The sequence below is a fragment of the Nanorana parkeri genome, unplaced genomic scaffold (genome assembly GCF_000935625.1).
Source record: "Nanorana parkeri isolate BGI_ZX_2015 unplaced genomic scaffold, ASM93562v1 scaffold29, whole genome shotgun sequence".
In the NCBI taxonomy this organism is placed as follows: Eukaryota; Metazoa; Chordata; class Amphibia; order Anura; family Dicroglossidae; genus Nanorana; species Nanorana parkeri.
The window spans coordinates 1,845,515-1,865,418 of NW_017306297.1; the positions used below are offsets into that span (position 1 = coordinate 1,845,515).

Below are 19,904 nucleotides of genomic sequence, written 5' to 3' on the forward strand. Positions count from 1 at the left end.
TCGTTTAAGGTTAGTGATGCTGACAGATGAGCCAATAGTTTACATTTCATGCTGCAGTAAATAGTTTTGCTTACCTGTAATTCAAACAGTTCCTGTAAAACAGAAAAAAACAAATCTTAAAATGTAAAAGTCACAACGTTATTTTACCAATATTTACAGATATATCCAGCTGTAAGCTTATGCTGCACCACAGTATTGTGTTCACTGGTTTTGACACTCAAATGCAAATTTGGTTGCTTCCACCTAAAGCTGGACACAATTTTAGAGGACATTCATTCAAGAAGACACAACCAATCCAACCTCCTCAGGGCAAGGTACCCGTAAAGCTCACAATCTAAAATCTCATATAATAGGCTCACTCAACCGTATAACTTGGGTCAATTGAAACTAAAAGTGTGAGTAGCGCAGATAAAGAATTCAGTCCCAGCTTATCAAGGGGTAAAATTACTGATCAGGACACATTTCCCAACGTTGTTGAGCATCCTCAAAAGCCAAATAAATGTTTTTCTTTTATTTTCAATAGAGTGATGAAGGGTTCAAATGTATACAAGGTTTTTATAGCAGTCTGTGACTCCATTTAGGACAGATTTCCCCTTTTTATCCCTGTAAGACGAAGACCAGAATTGAAGAAATTGCTGTCACAGGGACAGAAAGACGAAAGCAAATGAAAACCTGGCATACATTCTCACCTTTCCCCACTAGATACAACACACAATCAAGATTTGTACTGAAAATGGCCTTTAAAGCACAGTGGAATCCTCCTTTTTATTAGTGTAATACAACCAGACTGAAAAGTTAGTTATAAATATATGATGCTCGTTTAGATGATTTTTTAAACAGGAAAAACAAACAAACATAAAACTAATTTTAAGACTGTGCAACACACCAAGACATACCATTTCTTCACTGCCTGCAGGTTTGAGCTCTGTGCTGGGTTGTTTAGGAGGTTTAACAACTGTTGGCATGATCTGGTTATGTAGTGCAGTCTCCTCCTCAGTGGCTTCTTCTAGAATCTAGGTAGAACAAGGCAAATCAACTGATTGTCAATGCATAATGCTAATCTGTTACATAGGATTATCCACTGCTTAACTCAAAAGCATAGCAGAACGAGCCTGAACATAACATACAGCTTCAATGAGTAGGCCGCTGCAGGCTAGGTTCAATATTAATCTATCCACAACTTAGAGGGACCCTATGAGTAAAGTCAGCCATTGCTGACTTGTATAAATAGGCCGATGTTCCGGTGCAGTGGTGATACTTACCTTACTGCTAATCTGGTAATATGCATCCAGTGGAGTTAGAAGTTCCAAACCCTATACTTAAAATGTTTTTGTTGCAACAACCGTTTCATGAAAAAGTGTGGAGCAAAGCACCTAAATAACCTTGATAAATACACACTTATGCACATTTTTGTGGAAAGCCATTTGAAGTTCTCCATTAGTACAGTAACAGAAGATTCCGGCCCCATTTCTGCAGGAAATGCCACCACATATATAATTGCAGATTTACAGTAGTGATAAGGAGCGACATAAAATCATGCTTCACTTTAACTTTAATTGAAATGATTACTTCTGACACAGAAGCCTGGTTTCAAAAGATTGCTAACACAAGTTGGCAAATAAAGGGCATCACTTTTATTCTAAACTTTCTGCTTTACTTATGCTGCATTTTCAGTTTTTTTTCCAGCTCATGTATGAAAACACAAATGGCCCTAAATTGTTGGTGGACAGAACAAAGGGGCTAGGTGTCAGAAATAAATTCAACAAATGGAGAGAATATGAGGAACTATGAATGTATTATTGAGGACTATATCCACCCATGAGGCAAATCAGGGCAATAAACAGAAAGTTATGTCTCTAAAGTAGGCCCCGTTCACATCTAGGCGTACTGGTCACAGCGCAAATTCAGCGGACTGATTCAGCGTGACAAAACGCTCAACCCCAGGAATCCCATTCTTTTCTATGGCCCCTGTTCACACCTTTGCATTTTGTCGGAAAATAGAAAAAACACCTGTCGCGCAAACTAGTACATGAGCTACCTTGTGGCAGATTTCAGCACGTTTTGCCCCCTATAGACTCAATAGAAACTGTTTTTCTGCACATTTTACCCATTCACATAAAAGTGCCAAAATGAGCTTGAAAAATGCGCGACTTAACATGTGCATGCAAAAACTGCTAAAAAAGACGCACTTAATAGGTGTCGATTGGGTGTGAATGCAGCCTTAAGCATGGGTAGCTAGCAAGAAGAAAGAGGAGACGACTCACCCATCCTATGGCTTCAAACATTTTTAAGTCTAGAGGATCCCCTGAAATCACTCCATCAATCTTCGTGAGTGAATGGCAGGTTGCCATACATGCAACAAACTGAGACTTTACCAAACCATCACTACAAGCTTTCTCTTCTGGCAGAAGGAACCTGAAATCATTTGAGATAAAACAATTAGATTATATTTCCATACATGTAACGAAGTGCATGCATTTAAACTAAATGAAGCAGTGAAATCCTCTATCCTGAAGAATGCTCAGAAATTGATGTTTCATGTCTGAAAATCTTTTGTTAGAGAAATATGTGTAACGTTGCCAACCTCCTTCTGAAGGTTTGCCATTAACCTAATCCTTTGGCCTAAAAGCTTTGAGTCACTGACTCACTACGAGCTCCGATTTCACCAGCTGAATGGTCTGTGTCCCTGTCCTAGATAGCACTGCTAGCTAGATGAAGCTAGTGGAGTTCCCCAGTGAGAAAGCAGAATAAGGGCTAGGTCCTAAGGAGGTATCATCATCATCATCTTCCCCAGAGGCTGTATTCTGCACAAAGCTTTCACAATTCCAATGAGTGCGTTTCTGGACAGGAAGTAAAATATACTGGTAGCTGAACTATTAGTGTATTGACTATAGGCAGGGCTTGAAAAATCCACTCGTCCGCGACGAGAGAACGGTGGAGCCCAACGAGCAGCTTCCCGGCCGGCCGTTGTAATTACACGGCCGGCCGGGAGCTCTACATTCAAGCGATCGAGCGTCTATAGAGACGCTCGATCGCTTGTATTAGCAGCTGTCACTGCCGTTGCCGGTACCGAGATCCGCTGTGCCCGATGTGGCCGGGACCAGCATGGCTCTGTGACAGAAGATCAAAGGGAGTTCAGTATACGAACTCCCTTTGATCTCCTCTGAGTCCCCGAATGCAGGAAGTGATGTATATTACATCACTTCCTGCATTCAGTGTCACTCTCCAGCTACAGAAGCTGATGAAGCAGATCTCTGCTTCATCAGCTTCTCTGGGGAGTTCGGTAGCGCCTACGTGCGAAAACAACGATTGCGCCTATTGTGCCGTACATGTTAAATATCGCCACAAACGTCGGAGTGAGAGCAATAATTTTAGAGCCATTAATCACTGATGACACTAAACTGATGAGCAGTAAAAGCATTTCAATCGTCGCCTATGGGCGTTTTTTGCGATTTTGCAGCGCACGCAATTTTAAGGCTTGGCATGTTTGGTGTCTTATTTACCCGACGTGACCTCGAATTTTGTTTTACTAGAAATATGGGTAAGAATAAATGTTTTATAACATAACGTAGGGAAACCTTTTTTTTTTCTATTACATATATGGTACTTTTTTCATTAAACAGTAAAAAACAAAACAAAAGAAAGCTCTATCTGTCCCCAAAAAAATGTTACATAAATTGCAAGGCTATAGTTCGGTCATGCTGACTGGTGACATTTTTGACTGACTGGTGAGACACCATCAAATTTTTCAAGCCCTGACTATAGGACTTTTACTACTTCCTTGCAGAATCACTAACATATCAAAGCCCAAGTAATATACAATAAACCTATAGAAAAGGGGTAGGCAAACTCTGGCCCTCCAGCTGCAGTGAAACTACAAGTCCCATAATACATCCTCCTCTGGGAGACATGCCTGTTGCTATCAGAGTCTTGCAATGCCTAGTGGGAATTGTAGTTTGATCTCAGCTGGAGGGCCAGAGTTTGCATACTCCTGCTATAGGGATCACTGCTATCCTTATGGAATTATCCACTGCAAAAGTCTGCAGAACCCATGTAACTTCTTACCTAACATGTTCTACTCTCTGGATTCCCCACAGGTCTAACCCATCTTCAGTAAGAGTGCCAGTCTGAAAACAGAAGAGGCAGTAAAAAAGTGAATAACTTTCATATATAGAGAACAAAACTGAGAAATAAACCTTGACAAATATAACTTAGAAATCTGAAAGCCTGACAAACCAATATTTCTGTGCACAAAAAAAAAACCCACATCGGGAGGCATTTCCCAAAACACAGAAATCAAAGGATTTGTACCAGAAACAAAATAAGAACTGTATACAAACTGGTCACACAATTATCTTACATTAGATCTAGCACACATCAAATCAACAAGGTGAAAATCAGCATTACCATATAACATTTAATGTTTAAAAAAAAAAACCACCTTCTTGCCGTAAATTAAAAAAACAAATGCTGCTCTGTCCTACATTGTGTCACCAAAAGATAATTTTGTTTATGGCAATCACAGCATTGTGGGATTGTGATATTATTACAGACTGAATAGAGTGTATTGTTTATAAATCAGTGAGATAAGAGGATCAGCATGAAGCAGACCCTGCATGCGTAATGAGTCAAAATTGATTTCCACAAACATAAAAACAAGGTTTTTGAAACATTATAATACTTTGACTAGATTTTACTTTAGATGATCTTTTTCACATGCATATCTAAAAACATTAAAAAGCAACAGGTTCACTTTATAGAACTATAAATATAACCAGCAAGGGTAGCGGGAGGTATGAGTAAAGTGTTCATTACACTCCGCGCTGTCCTTTCCAAGTTATGGATCTCCAAAACCTGAAAAGGCAGTGCAGTGGCAGCTTAATGCGTCCAGCCCATGCACTCTATCCTTCCTGTTCCTGCTGTTTTATGAATGCAATTAGTTGCTGCAAAGGAAGATTATGGGACCACCATTTACAAGGAATCATTCTATTCATAATATAGCAGAGAAGGAAAGTAGAGTGCACAGACTAGTGAGATAATGGTACTGCGGAAGTTTTCAGTAAACCATAACATGGAAAGGACGGCATTTACAACTTGCTGCCCCATATAGATCTGCAATGCTTGCATTCATTTCTTCTATTAACATCCGGCTCATACAACAAGCTCAGAACACGAGTAAGCTACAAAAAAATGGCAGCTCTCATCGTCACCTCAGTGAATGTGCTATAATTTTTTCTACTGCTATAAGGACACATTTTCCCGGAAAAGTAAAATGCATGGAAAAAGAAAATCTGTTTTCAACAGGAACTGTTCGCAACAATGTGATGTAGTTGCTGTGCAACAGTAAAAAGTAGGGCTGAACAGATACCATTTTCTCGGTATCAAGTACGAGTACCGATATTTTTCTTTCGGTACTCGCCGATAACGAATACCGAGTGCCCCGATTATCAGGGGGCCGGTTGGCGGATCACAACCCGCCTTCCTGATTGCTTGTGAAGCTGGTGTTTTATCAAAAGAACACCGGCTTCACTTCCCGAGGCTGCCTGGCTTCCTGAGCAATCAGGAAGCCAGACGGCGTGTCATGAGGTGCCATCCGGCTTCCTGATTGGTCAGAAAGTCTGGCTGCCTAGTAACAAGTGAAGCTGGCTACCTAGTCAATCAGGCTGAGTGGCACGTCATGACCCACCTCCCGGATTGGCTAGGAAGCTGGTTTCACTTGTTGCTAGGCAGCCTGGCTTCCTGACCAATCCAGGAGCCAGGTCATGACATCCTGCCCAGCTTCCTCATTGGTTGGGGAGCAAGGGTGCCTAGCAACAAGTGAAGCCGGCTTCCTAGCCAATCAGGAAGCGAGGAGGCAGGTCATAACCTGCCGCCCGGCTTCCTGATTGGAAAGGAAGCCGGCTCCATGCTCGCTCGGCGATGCCGGTCAAAGAAGTTCCAGTATCGAGGGAAGTAATGAAGCATTTGGGCGAGTACGAGTACTGAGCCCAAATACTCGGTATCAGCACCGATACTAGTATCGATATTGGTGCATCCCTAGTAAAAAGTCCTGCATACGGCATTTTGTCATCAATTACATAATTTTTTTTTTAAAAGGCAGCGGGTGTAATGCAAGTCAAAATCAAGGCATATTAGTGCACGTGTTACAAAAGTAGTGAGCCCTAATACTTCTCTCAGAGAATTGTTTTTGTCTATGAAAAGTACAGTTAAGCTACAAAAATATTTACCTTGTCAAAGCATACGAGGTTTAACTGTCCACAAATGTTTATTCTCTGTGGGCTGATACAAAAAATTCCAAGTTTTTTCAGGCGCCTCTGTGCATACACAATCCCAGCAGTTAGAGCAGCAGGAAGGGCAGGAGGTACTGTAATGGTTATGATGTCAAGTGATTCAATAACAATAATGCTAGCTGGGACCTGTAAACAGAGGATACAATATACTGTTAAAAACCCAATAAGCGCATTCTTATAAAATAACTTTAGTAACACAAAATAAATCTCTGAGTATCAAAGTCAAAATCATTACCTGATTTAAAATACTATTTACAACTGTGTAAAGGAACCCGACCCCAGCCACCCCAACGAGACACAGCAGGAACAGATAGGCATCTCTGTAAAGCTTGAAGTCTGTTGGCTTTGGATACAATATAGAGCGGATAAGTTGTCCTTTAGATGTGCTGAATCCTGGGGGTACAATACACACCAGATAAATTAATTACTGGGCTATATTAGGTAACACTTACAAGGAAAGCAACAAATTATTATTATTATTACTGCATTTAATAGATTATTTTGGGTGAAACCAGGGGAGGACTTTGACTCGTTGGTCTAAGTGCAAACTACAATCAAGTGGCCCTTTCATGGTAAGGACATATTTCTGTGGACTAAAGACGGTGTGTCATGTAAAATGTGACATGGTGCAGATTTCTGTGGGCTTAACAAAGATTAGCACACAAAGTATGCCATGTGTCTCCAGTTATTGGTGGGCATGATGGAAGGTGGCTTTGCCAAAAGCATATGGTTAACTGTGACATCTTTTTTTTTATCTTCCAGCATTCACTTTCATTTGTGGCTTTTGGCATTTACATAACATCTCAGAGCTGCAAAGGAAGTTGGTACTAGAAGATTTCTCCTGACCAGACACAGTGATCAAGCACAGGTCTGAACATGGAGCAGGTAGCTAAATGATGCCCACTCTGACTGATGTCTGAACGGTGAAGTATCTCCACTGAGGGTCACCACCTACACATCACATTTGTACTGGACCCCTGCCCAGGCTTCCCCTACAGTCATATATTACTTGCCTGCATTTCTGGGCATTCAAAAAATGAAGGTTCTAACAAAGGAGGTAAAACAACACCTGTGTCATCAGTAATCCTGCACACCCACACCAATGGGTATCTTTATTCAACAAGTAAAAAGGATCACGGCATGGTTAAGAACAGGCAAGAGAGAAGGCCTTAATTTTAACAGTAATGTTTCAGGGGCCTTGTTAATATCATTGTCAGTATGTATATTACACTTGGCGTATGTTGGAAGTAAGTGGCACTGTCTAGTATGGTTCATTATAAGGAATAATTCTATGAAATAAACAGATAAGAAGTCAGCCTGGAGTTGTGGTCTGTATAAAAGCACAAGGCCTATGGTCATATCCATTTTTATTTTACACTTAGTGATGCTATCACTGTATACCAATATGACTACAATTCAGAGTCGGGGTTGCACAAACCAACATATCAAAGCAAATAGGTAACTACTGTTAGGCTACCTGTCCGGACAATTATGGCTTTGACAGGCTCTCCAGCATAAAATCTCGTTTGGATGACATTGGTCCCACAAAATAATGTGTGGCGCTTGTGAACCTCTGTACTATAGATTTCATCTTGTTCTCCTCTGGAATTAGAAGGATCTGGCAAGTTGGTCTTAGTCACAGGAACACTTTCACCTATGAAAGAGAGTGCATTCAAATCAAACAAATATATTCAAACACACATGGGTGTGCTACCTTTTTTTTAACGTAGAAGCCAAAGTGGCAGTAATCGGATGTCATAAAAAAAAATGTTCACAGTAAACCCGGATTTTTCTATAAGCCAGTGTAAAAGCAATAAGGCAATGCAAAGAGCAATAATTTCACAGTCAGAATAATTTTCCTAGACCCCTAATGTCACCTCTGTACCCCAATGAAGCTGATCAAACACACCTTGTGTTTGATTAGCTTCATCTCCAGACTGAGTTTTTGGGGTATGACAGCTCTGAAACCTGAAGTGAGGAAAAGCTTGTTGCTTTCAGCTTCATTTAGCACAGGGGGACAATCAGCATACGGATCAATGCTTTTTGGCAGGCCGTGGCCACATAAAGTGGTCAGTCGGCTATAGCCTGTTTACAGGGTGCAGCTGCTGCCGTTGTATGCTATAGCGAAATTGTTAAAAGCTCATTATGCTGCAAACACAGGCCATGAAGAGTTTAACATTTTAAGGTAATTTGAAATGACAGAGTCTGATCGATCGCATATTGTTTAGTGTATGGTCAGTATAACTCGTTCGCTATTTGATAATTGCAAGTGAGGCTAAAATCAGTCCATAACAAAAGTCACCAGCAATCGAGGATACAAGCAAAAAGTATAGGCACTTGTTTATTGAATTGTCACATGCATCCCCATGCCAAGGTCCTAGGTGTCATCCTTGAATCGGACCTCACCTTTCTTCCCCACATCCAATCACTATCCAAATCCTGCCGCCTTCACCTTCCTAACATCTCCAAAATATGCCCCTTCCTCACCAAGGAAACCGCAAAACTACTCATACACTCGCTTGTTATCTCTCGTCTTGACTATTGCAACTCCCTCCTCATTGGCCTTCCACTACACAGGATATCCCCCCTTCAGTCTATCATGAATGCAGCTGCCAGACTCATTCACCTAACCAACCGCTCAGTGTCTGCAACCCCCCTCTGTCAATCCCTGCACTGGCTTCCTATAGCCCAAAGGATAAAATACGAAATATTAACAACCGCTTACAAAGCCATCCACAACTCTGGCCCTGGCTATATCTCCAACCTGGTCTCAAAGTATTACCCTAACCGTCCCCTACGCTCTTCACAAGACCTCCTGCTCTTCAGCTCCCTCATCAACTCCTCCCATACTGGCCTCCAGGACTTCACTAGAGTCTCTCCCATCCTATGGAACTCTCTACCCCAACCTGTCCGACTATCTCCCACTTTGACTGCCTTTAGGTGATACCTTAAGACTCATCTCTTAAGGGGAGCCTACCCCACCTCAACCTGACCACTGAACAATCACTTTCTCAAACAATCATCCCCGCACAGCTACCTTCTCATGTATCACTTGCCCCTCCCTTTTAGATTGTAAGCCGTCACGGGCAGGGCCTTCCTTACCATCTTGTCTTGAATTGTATTGTGATTGTAATGTTTTCCTTATATTGTAAAGCGCTGCGCAAACTGTTGGCGCTATATAAATCCTGTATAATAATAATGCATCATACATGCATCATCATACCAAAGTATGGGGTCTATATGCTGTATGGAGTGCGGGTGACTTCTTGATATTTGAGGCTAAAATCAGGTACATGGCCTTCCAACAATACATAGTACATGGGTAGCATTACATTTTTTTCTCTCCTGAACTACATTTGCCTTCATGCACCAATACCTGTTAGCATGCTTTCATTTACAATGCAAGTTCCACTAATCAGGACAGCATCACATGTCATTATGGTCCCATTAGGTGGAATAAGAATGATGTCTCCAGGTACTAGATCCGTAGACAGGATTTCTTCTGCCTCTAAAAAAGAAACATAAAATCGCCAGAACAAAAGATCAACACATGAAATAGGAACGGATTAAAGATATTAAAAACTAACTAAAACCACCTAATACCCCACCTCCTCCCCCATTCTTTACTCTAGCTCTCAGAATAGCCAGTCTGTGACCTTAATACGACATCAAATCTCCACTCTTACACACATTTTGGCATATATTACCTACAAACAAGACTTTAAAGAGTAGTAAACCAAGTATAAAATAATAAAATGACATTCTGGGCATACAGTCAATGGCTATACAGCATGAGGTAATGGAATTTTCAACTACTTCCCGGAGCAGTGAAGGACGAGATGTAACACTTCCAGAACTCTGACTATACACATTGATAGCTAACTAATCTGCAAAAAATAGACATCTAATGTCTGGCAAAACAATCCTGCAGCATACTGGAATAATTAACTCAAAGAAAATAAGGGATCATAATGTAACATCTGGTATAAAAAACCATAGCAATTATGTCTAAACGTAGATTTTTACACCTTTTTAAAAATTGTACCCATAGCATTTCACCTGATCCTAGCAGAATAAAGTTGGATCGTGGCTATTTTAATTGGCGTGGTGCTTCAATTCTTACACCTACTGTGTTCACTGTTTAGTCAGGGATAACACGGAGACCTTTAGACCAGTGATAGCTGCCTATCCATTAGCCAGATTACACAATCTATATCACTTAACCGTTACTGGATGATAAACACTAACCGAATAATCACACAGGTCCAGGGCACTCTTTCCACTGCCAAATATCCTTTCAAATGCTGCCACAGTCCGAGTATTCAGACAGCCATGTGTGCTAGCTGACTTAATACAATAGGCTGCAGTGGAGATTCCTCCATCCACACTTTGTATGGCGGCATCAACTGAAAAAACCTAGCTGTGTATGACAAGCTTATATTAAATTCCCAACTGCTGGTTTAGAATACAATAGAAGCAAGCTTATGGTTCACTACAGCTAATGAGATTCCCTAGCAGAGGAGGATATAGCTGTCTACACTTACTAGATGCACTATACCTTTCATGAAGATTGCTCCAAAGATTTACAAGTGTTCTTGCAACAGAAAAGGGCAAATTTGCCAATCAGTAAAAAGGACATAGATAACACCTTACCAGTAAAACATAAAAAAATAATTACTAGTGTTATCAGCTTTCACAGTTATCAGCATGACATAAATGGCATCAATTATTCACCTTCATTTGCACGGCACACGGAAACTCTGACGATACTGTGAGCTGCAACCATATCATGTAACATTGTATATTGCTGTGAAAACAAAGGTAAAAGAATGAACAAGTATTATCTATATTAGTAGATATTATCTATATTATCTATCCAGACATTTCAGCATGTGAACGACTATGAAGATAAACAATTGTGCAAGAGAACCATTTCATATTTTACATGTGTATGTACTGTATGTGTGTATTATATACAGTGGGTATAGAAAAGAATCAGCCCCCTTTAAAATAATCACATTTTGTTGCTTTACAGCCTGAAATGAAGACACACACAGTTTTTGTTTTATCCAGCTGTATTTCTCAGTGCAACTTATAACATCCAAGTGAAAGATAGAACACCAACATGTCAGAAAAAATTAAAACGAATTTAAAAGGGGGGTGATTCTTTTCTTTTCTGAATATATATATATATATACACACACACAAAGGCTGTCACAGAGGTTAGAGTAGAGTGCAAATTACACTTAGCCATCAGGCCACTTTAGACTTTTTGAGTTCTTCTTTTAAGAGACTCTGTCATTTTAGAAGTAATGAACTGTGCTGACAAGTATGAAGTGCAGACACCCAGATATGCCAGCAGCAGATTTCAGTATCTTCTTCACCTGATTGTTAGGTGGTATAATAGGGCAAAGCTTCAGTGCTTCCTCTTAGGGATAAAGTTGCCCGCCCCTCCATCCTTGCACATGATCCCATCGGCCAGTGAGGCAGTCAGTCACAGTGATGGGTGCAGGAGGCAGGCGATTAGTGGCAAGCTCCAATAAATCCTTAACAGAACCTTCCAACATTCGGGCAAAGCAGTGGAATATTGAAAGCTTCTACAAGTAAATGCAGGCACTAGGTATATGCACTTCAGAGTCTACTTAAAATGATAACCTAAAATAAACTCCATTACACTTTCTGTCAAAGAACTTCTACCCACCAGTGGAGTCATTTTCCTGGCTAAGCAGTGGTGGCAGAGGTGTATTTAGCAGTTTGTCTGGTCTTACACGTTAGTGAGACTGTAACTTACCTTTTTTTAAGTTCTTTATTTTAAAGTTTTTACAAATGAAGAGCACCAGAAAACAAGGTCTTCAAAAATATAGAAGGTACATCACTATAGCAAGAATTGGGAATACAAATACATGACACAATAATACAAGGTCCAGTAAAATTAAACCAAATAGCTGAAAGGTGTTCCTAAAGTGGATCTTTTCCCCCCCTTCACTAAAAATCACCCTAGCATGCAGCTCTGCATGGGGATATGACATCATCTTACATTCATTAATTAAACATTTTTATGTTATGTACAATTAGTTTTTCTTCTTCCTGGTCCTCTTTGATACAAATCATGTAATGTGTGCCCATATACAGCATCCTGGGAAGGTTATATCAGCAGTGCATTGCTGGGAATGCTCATGAGATCTCAGGGAAATACATTTTTCCTCCCCTGCGATGATATGCATGGGTACGTGTCCTAGACACATGTGCCAGAGTTCCAGGAAGTAAACGGAGATATATTAATCTGCCTTTAGTAAAAAAAAAAAAAAATCTAGCCGCAGACAGAAGAATGGGGAGGAAAAGAAACAAAAGGAATGAAAAAATAAAAAGCTGGCAATTATGTATAAGTATCTGTTTATAGATTGTAATTACTAAAACATTTCTAAAGGTGTGTTTGTTGTCATTTCAAAGATATGGGTAAAGTTCATCTTTAGGGCCGTATCCTGAGTCAATAACAACTTGTAACTTACCTTTTTAATGGTGTACAAAGAACTGATAATGGATATAACAGACATTAGGACAATGGCTGATGCATAGTAGTAGTATTCATCTGTGCTCCATAAAATAACACTGAACAGTTGAAAAATGTAAAAAGGGTTGAGAACCTGCAAGGAAAATGAAAAGTCAAAAACCCTAAAAGCACAAATTATAAACAGGCCTTACACTGCGATAACACAGAGGTAATTAACAGTACCTGAAACACCATGAAACAAGTCATAGACTTTAGCAACTGGCCCATATTTAGATTTTTCAAAATCTGGTACAGTACACTAAACATTCCACTGCATTGTCTATTATCGTTATACGAGATGACAAACTGCATCATGAAGCTGTTTTAAAGTGTACGTAAGCCCTAACAATGAACTTCTCATATTTGCTACCAATTAGGTCCAGGTTGTGGTTGTGAAATAAAAGCATATTTCGGTTTATCCTGGCTGTCTGCTCCCCCTCATGCTAAGCCCATGTCATGGCCATTCCTATGGTGGAGCTACAGCATTGTCATTCAGCTGGATAGTGTGCATCTGTATTGTGTGTGCCCTCCCCGCCCAAGAACAGGGGGAACGGAGGATCGCCTCGGGCATGGCGGCGGTGAGAGGCATGTGTGTGTGGAGGGGGAAAGACACAGTAGGTAATGGGCGGGTTTTACCGTAATGCACAGAATGCATTAAGGTAAATAATGCCCAAACTTTAATGCTATTTTAACCAAGTAGGTTAGAGAGGTAGGGGCTGTGGATTTTTTTTTTGTTGGCTGGAGTTTGAAGCTATAATTTAAAAAATCATATACAGGACATGTCATGGTGCACGGATAACATGTCATACATGTTCCACTTACCTCCTTAATCAGAAGCTTAAAAAGAGAAGGCACTTTAACTGTAATTTCATTTATTCCAAAAAATAATTTTCTAGAAGAGAAAGAAAAAAGAAAATCATCTACTTACAGAAGCTGTTTGTGACACGTGCAAACATTTGTTATACACACACTAGTACATAAAGGAAAATGTGTATCTTGTGTAACCAAGAACATCCTAGAAAATAAAACTATGCCATGCACGGACAAAACTACAACTCAACCCCTTCACCTCAGCATGACCACTGGCTGAATGACAGATATCCATCACATGTATGCATGTATTCCAGACTATAGCAGATCTGTGACAGCCATGGTGAAGGAGCAGAAAACAGTGAATGGGCACACAGAGGATGCCTAATTAGATAAAGCACCGCCATGTCAGTTGGTGCTCAAATAATGTTAAATATACAGTAGATCTCAATTTTGCTACATAAGGCAAAGTTACAAACCATTGCATGATTTTTTTTCTCTGGCAGCATTATCCAGTAAACAAAGATTTGCCTGCTGACACATCATTATGTAGCTGCAATTCTGCCTATTCTGATATTACCACCCCCCGGATTTTATCATACGGAGGATAAGGATTGACCCTTTCGCTGCCAAGCCCTCAACTGCAGCTTTACCCCCCAAACCATATATTTTCTAAAAGCGCAGGCCCGGTAGAGTAAAAAGATGGTGATACTAATTTTATAGGTCCTGCGAAAATTGTGCAAATGTTTGTCAAATCAATGTTAAACCGATATAAATACACAATTCAATTGATAAAAGCACACTAAAATCAGTTTTGGTGCACATAAAAAATACTTTTCTGACTAAATCTAAAAGGTTAAAATGTTATCGAGTTATTAACCTCTTGCCGTCCGCCCGTAGTAAAAAAACGGACGGACGGCACTGCTGCATCTGCGGGTTGCCGTCTCCAGACGGCATTTTTTTTCTGCTCGCGCATAAAATAACTCAAAACTGTAAATAAGCAACTTATGTTAAAAATAGTTTGTGCGCTGTGTTGTGTGTGTTGTGATAAAATGATACAGGCGTACATTTAATCACAACACACAGCAATGCGTCACAACGCTTTGCCATGCGCTGACACGTAGTTAAATGGATGGTTTTTTGAAAAGAAAAAAAAATCAAAGCACTGCGCACCACAGTGTATGTGCATGTTGTACACCACAATATGGTGCACGTGTACGTTACACAAGGGGCTCCCTCCTACACACACACCCCCCCCCACCAGACATTTTCTCCTTGTATCCCCGCTGCCTCAGCCCATACAGGTGGGGGAGTGCAGCGGGGATCTGAAGAGAAGCATGGAGCAGCTCCAGGTGGGGAGAAGAAGCTGTGAGATGCCGGTGGCACCGGTGCCACCTTACAGCACACACAGAGACCATTCAGAATGAAGGACAGTGTCAGCACCAATTCAGAGATGATTTGAGAACCAACAGCAAAGTAATACACAGGTAAGATACTTTTTTTTAAGGTACTGTAGGGCATTTTTAAGGCCCGGTTCACACCTGGTCGTTTTGTAGCGCGTTCCTACGCTCTGCAAAACGCTCAAACGCGGAAATCCCATTATTTCCTATGGGTATGTTCACACCTGGGCGTATTACAGGCCGTATGAACGCGCTACAAAACGCCCTACGCCCAAAGAAGTACAGAAGCTTCTTTGGGGCGTATTCATTGGGATACAGCCAGGTAGCCCTCAGAAACGCGCGTTTGTCGTGCGTTTTTTTACTGCATTCATGGTAAAAACGTGCGGCACGAAACACGTGACAAACGCGCATATTCGATACGCCTAGGTGTGAACCCAGCCTAAGATTAACCAGCGATCATCAACCAAACTTTCTATCCTATAGACAAAGATTCATAGTGCAAGTCACCTGAAACTACACAAGAAATCAGTACTACAACAAAGATTGTTCACTTCTCCAAACTCTTCACCCTTTTGTGAATAACCCCGTCAGTCTCCCGGCTATATTGCATCGCATCTCTGTCTGCTACTCCTTAAGACAGAGCTGCCCCAGTCTCAGCCTCCTTGCAGAACTTGATCCTTCAGTCAGCAGACGGGACTTGTTGTCTATTCACAGACTACCACTTGCTTGGTTCATTTCTCAGGACACCTGCCTGTAAGTGCAGAACAAATCCTTTCTACTACTCCTGCAGCAGCTCGTCTGTTGGGGAGGAAGCTGGCCTAATTCGCGTTTGTGGGGCAACACTTTCATGACAATCAATCAGTCTCACACACCAGATCAGAAACACTCAGCTTGCTGAAGAGTGTGTGAGAGTGTGTCCCAAGCACAATTTTATGGGTGGATTCCCTATGTTTCGGCAATAGTAATAGCCGCAAACGCGCAGAATCCGCATGTATGTTACCATTTGCGCGGTTCCGAAAAACCGCTACCCCTATGTGTGAATGCAGCAAAATAGAATTTTTTAACCTTTTTAAAAAAAAATGTTAAATATTTGATGCAATGCAGCTCTATATACTTATAATTATACTCATATGGTTTTTTCAGCATCACACCAATACACAGCAAATACTCTCAGGGTTAATCACAAAAGGGTGAAGAGTTTGGAGAAGGCAGGAGAAGTGAACAATCTAGGACAAAATGGCTGGTTTGGAGAAATTCTCCAATTCACCTCACTTTCCAAGTGTTCACTTCTGCCTTATCCACGGAAGTGAACTTTTCTAAGATGTGTAATAGTTTGAAAGTATTTTACTGACGCAAATACCACTATTGAAACAATATGCGAAATGTCAGAAAACATGTGCAAACATGAATATATCACAAGAACACACAAAAAAAAAAAAAAAAAAAAAAAAGAAGCAGAACAGTAATAAAACTGCGGTTAGTTAGCATGACATTTTGGTCTTTGCTCCTGAAAAATTTGTCGTAAATATGTTCATAAATTTCCCCAATGTTTATTTAGCAAAAAAAAGCCATTATCCAGCAACATCATAAGGGACTTGCTTTAAGTTTATAAACAAATAGCTTTTATTGAAATGCTTCAGTGTTATGGAAACAGGCCGCCGTCACTCATTACAGCAATTCAAAATAATTACTTCATCTCTTGCTGACAGTGAAAATTCTAATGTTATCAGTTATTTTATTGCTGTTCAAATTACAAGGACATATTTTCTCATGGAATGTAAACCATGCAGCGTTGTTCAGATTTAGATACGGACCTACCTATAAACTTTACATACAATTACGTAACCTACATAAACATTAGGAAAAATGTGGATTAAAACAAAATGCAGGTAGTATATGTAAGATCTAGGCTAAGAAATAGGATGTAATCTGGATAAGGACGGCCAGTAATGATGACTAGGGACGCCAATTGGTATTGGTTTCAATACTGAGCATTTGGGCGAGTACTTACCGGAATACCGGAACTGCTGGTCAAATGGAGATTCCCTCTGACCGGCAATGCCACGAGGAAGCATGGAGCCAGCTGTCCGGCCAATCAGGAAGCCGGGCGGCGGGTCATGACCCACCTCCCAGCTTCCCGATTGCCTAGGAAGCTGGCTTCACGCTGCCTAGCGACACTGCGAGGAAGCCGAACAGCAGGTCATGACCCGCCTCCCGGCTTGGCTAGGAAGCCGGCTTCATGCTGCCTAGAGAAACTGCAAGGCAGCCTAGCGGCAGGTCATGACCCACTGCCCAGCTTCCTGATTGGTCAGGAAGCCAACCCCACGTTACCTTGAGATGCAGGTATCGGTACTCTGTATTGGAGAGTACCGATAAAAAAAAAAAATCTGTACTCATACTCGATACCGAAAAACCGGTAGCGGTGCATCCCTAACCATAACCATTTCAGGACTTCTGCTGTCAAGAGCTTTAACAGATGGCTGCATATAATTTAAATGACCTTAAAACTGTATTTTTTTTCCATCCATGATTAATTATATACAAAACAAATGCATACACAAACCCTAAAAGGCAGCAATGTCCCTGTTTCTAAGAAATGGAACAGACCATGGAAATAAAGTATCATTTCTATGGAAATACACACATTTTTAGAATTCTAACTTGGTAAAAGGAGACAGTAGACTATACATTAAAGGGCATGGCAACTAAAAGATGATTCATTAATTCAGATTTCCACTAGGTGGTGCATTTTAGAATTCACTTGCTTCTACACTGATCATTCTATTAATTCCCTGAACTAGTGAAATCAACAAATCGGGCCTTTCAATAACGTCAAGTCCACATAAAAAAAAAACTGCACACACAGAGGGAAATTGATCAAAACTGGAGCAGACAAAATCTGGAGCAGCTGTGCATGGCACAAATCAGCTTCTCTTTTGCATTTACAAATCTTAACTGAACAAACTGAAGAGAGAAGCTAATTGGTTGCCATGCACAGCTGCTCCAGATTTTACCTGCTCCAGTTTTGATAAATTCCCCTCACAGTGTTTTGAATGGCTGCAGCCTGGTACCACTCTGCAACACTGGGGACAATACTGGCTCTAACAGCAGATAGATCGCAAATTCACTCGCATCACCAGCAGCATTTGACAGACATTTCCTTGTTGGTTCTCACAAGATCGAGAGGCAGCCTGGAGCACTAACCTATTACTTAAACCCTCAGCCGCGCAGTGCATATGATGGTGATGTCAGACCTTGTCAGCCACACAGCACGCAAGGATCATCCCTCAACTCCAGATCAGGAGCAAGATAAGGGTGAAGGTGAGCTAGCTGCATCTCCTATCTTTCCCAATATTAACCATGACCAGATTGGACTCTTGCATTGTTTGAGTCTCTGCTGTGCAAAGCACTGAAGCACATGCCCATAAAGATCACAAAGACCTTAACTAAAGAAATCTGTGACATAGGCAAACAAACTGTTACCACTGTGCTAGAGGGGCACGAGGAAGACACTGATTCACGGACAATGCTCAATTACAATACACAGCAACAATACAACACAGTCCAGTCTCAAAAGACAACCCAGAAAGGAATATGAGGAATTACTGTGCAGATGCAGCCAGGAGGAGAATGTAAATATTCTGTCAGGTTGTGGTTGTCATTAGTTTAGATCAGGCGACTAGAGGCAGTGTGGACAAGTGAAGTTTATCTGAAAGTGCAGCTGCCCTTTAAGCTCTGGTAGCACCAGGATGTCTATGCATAATCTCCCATGGTCTGCCTGAAAACATGAATTGTGAGAATAAGGTTATCAAATCTGATGCAGCCAGCTGGAAGCATTTCCTTGGTGTTCTTATCCCAGTAACTGCTTACTGGGAATACTGAAAAACTTTCTAGGCCGGGTACACAGTAAGGGACAGCAGCAGAGGGATGACATGTGAGAGACAAGGTTACACACAGCCAAGAACAAAAAAACTACTGTGCAGACACCAGGATCTAAATCATCGCAGGTGCCAGGGCTGCCATTTTAATCTCCAGAAAATGATTTTGGTCTTTGACATTGGCATTTTCTACAAAGAAAGGCAGATAAATGCATATTCAGGAGGAATTCGGGTCTTTATAGGGTAATAAATCATCCTACACCTACACATTCATTTCCAAAAATAAAATATAAAAAAACATATCTGAGGCTTACAAACTATACCAATTTGCGTATATATATATATATACACACACACATATACAGTGGGGCAAAAAAGTATTTAGTCAGCCACCAATTGTGCAAGTTCTCCCACTTAAAACGATGAGAGAGACCTGTAATTGGCATCATAGGTAGACCTCAACTATGAGAGACAAAATGAGAAAACAAATCCAGACAAATCACATTGGCTGATTTGGAACCAATTTATTTGCAAATTATGGTGGAAAATAAGTATTTGGTCACCTACAAACAAGCAAGAGTTCTGGCTCTCACAGACCTGTACCTTCTTCTTTAAGAGGCTCCTCTGTCCTGCACTCATTACCTGTATCAATGGCACCTGTTTGAACTTGTTATCAGTATAAAAGACACCTGTCCACAACCTCAAACAGTCACACTCCAAACTCCACTATGGTGAAGACCAAAGAGCTGTCGAAGGACACCAGAAACAAAATTGTAGACCTGCACCAGGATGGGAAGACTGAATCTGCAATAGGCAAGCATCTTGGTGTGAACAAATCAACTGTGGGAGCAATAATTAGAAAATGGAAGACATACAAGACCACTGATAATCTCCCTCGATCTGGGGCTCCACGCAAGATCTCACCCCGTGGGGTCAAAATGATCACAAGAACGATGAGCAAAAATCCCAGGACCAC

At 40.9% G+C, this 19,904-nt stretch overlaps 1 protein-coding gene across 1 annotated transcript in view; it reads right to left on the reverse strand.

Annotated features, from left to right (window-relative positions):
* ATP13A3 (ATPase 13A3) overlaps positions 1-19,904 on the reverse strand; it is a 97,688-nt gene that overhangs the window by 32,438 nt on the left and 45,346 nt on the right. The window contains exons 7-17 of the mRNA XM_018567166.1: positions 13,663-13,732; positions 12,800-12,934; positions 11,025-11,097; positions 9,667-9,798; positions 7,768-7,944; positions 6,526-6,683; positions 6,228-6,416; positions 4,066-4,127; positions 2,265-2,415; positions 897-1,013; positions 75-92 (exon numbers count right to left, since the gene is read on the reverse strand). Of these exons, the coding sequence (XP_018422668.1) occupies positions 75-92; positions 897-1,013; positions 2,265-2,415; positions 4,066-4,127; positions 6,228-6,416; positions 6,526-6,683; positions 7,768-7,944; positions 9,667-9,798; positions 11,025-11,097; positions 12,800-12,934; positions 13,663-13,732 (1,282 nt within the window). The remainder of the gene's footprint in view (positions 1-74; positions 93-896; positions 1,014-2,264; positions 2,416-4,065; positions 4,128-6,227; positions 6,417-6,525; positions 6,684-7,767; positions 7,945-9,666; positions 9,799-11,024; positions 11,098-12,799; positions 12,935-13,662; positions 13,733-19,904) is intronic.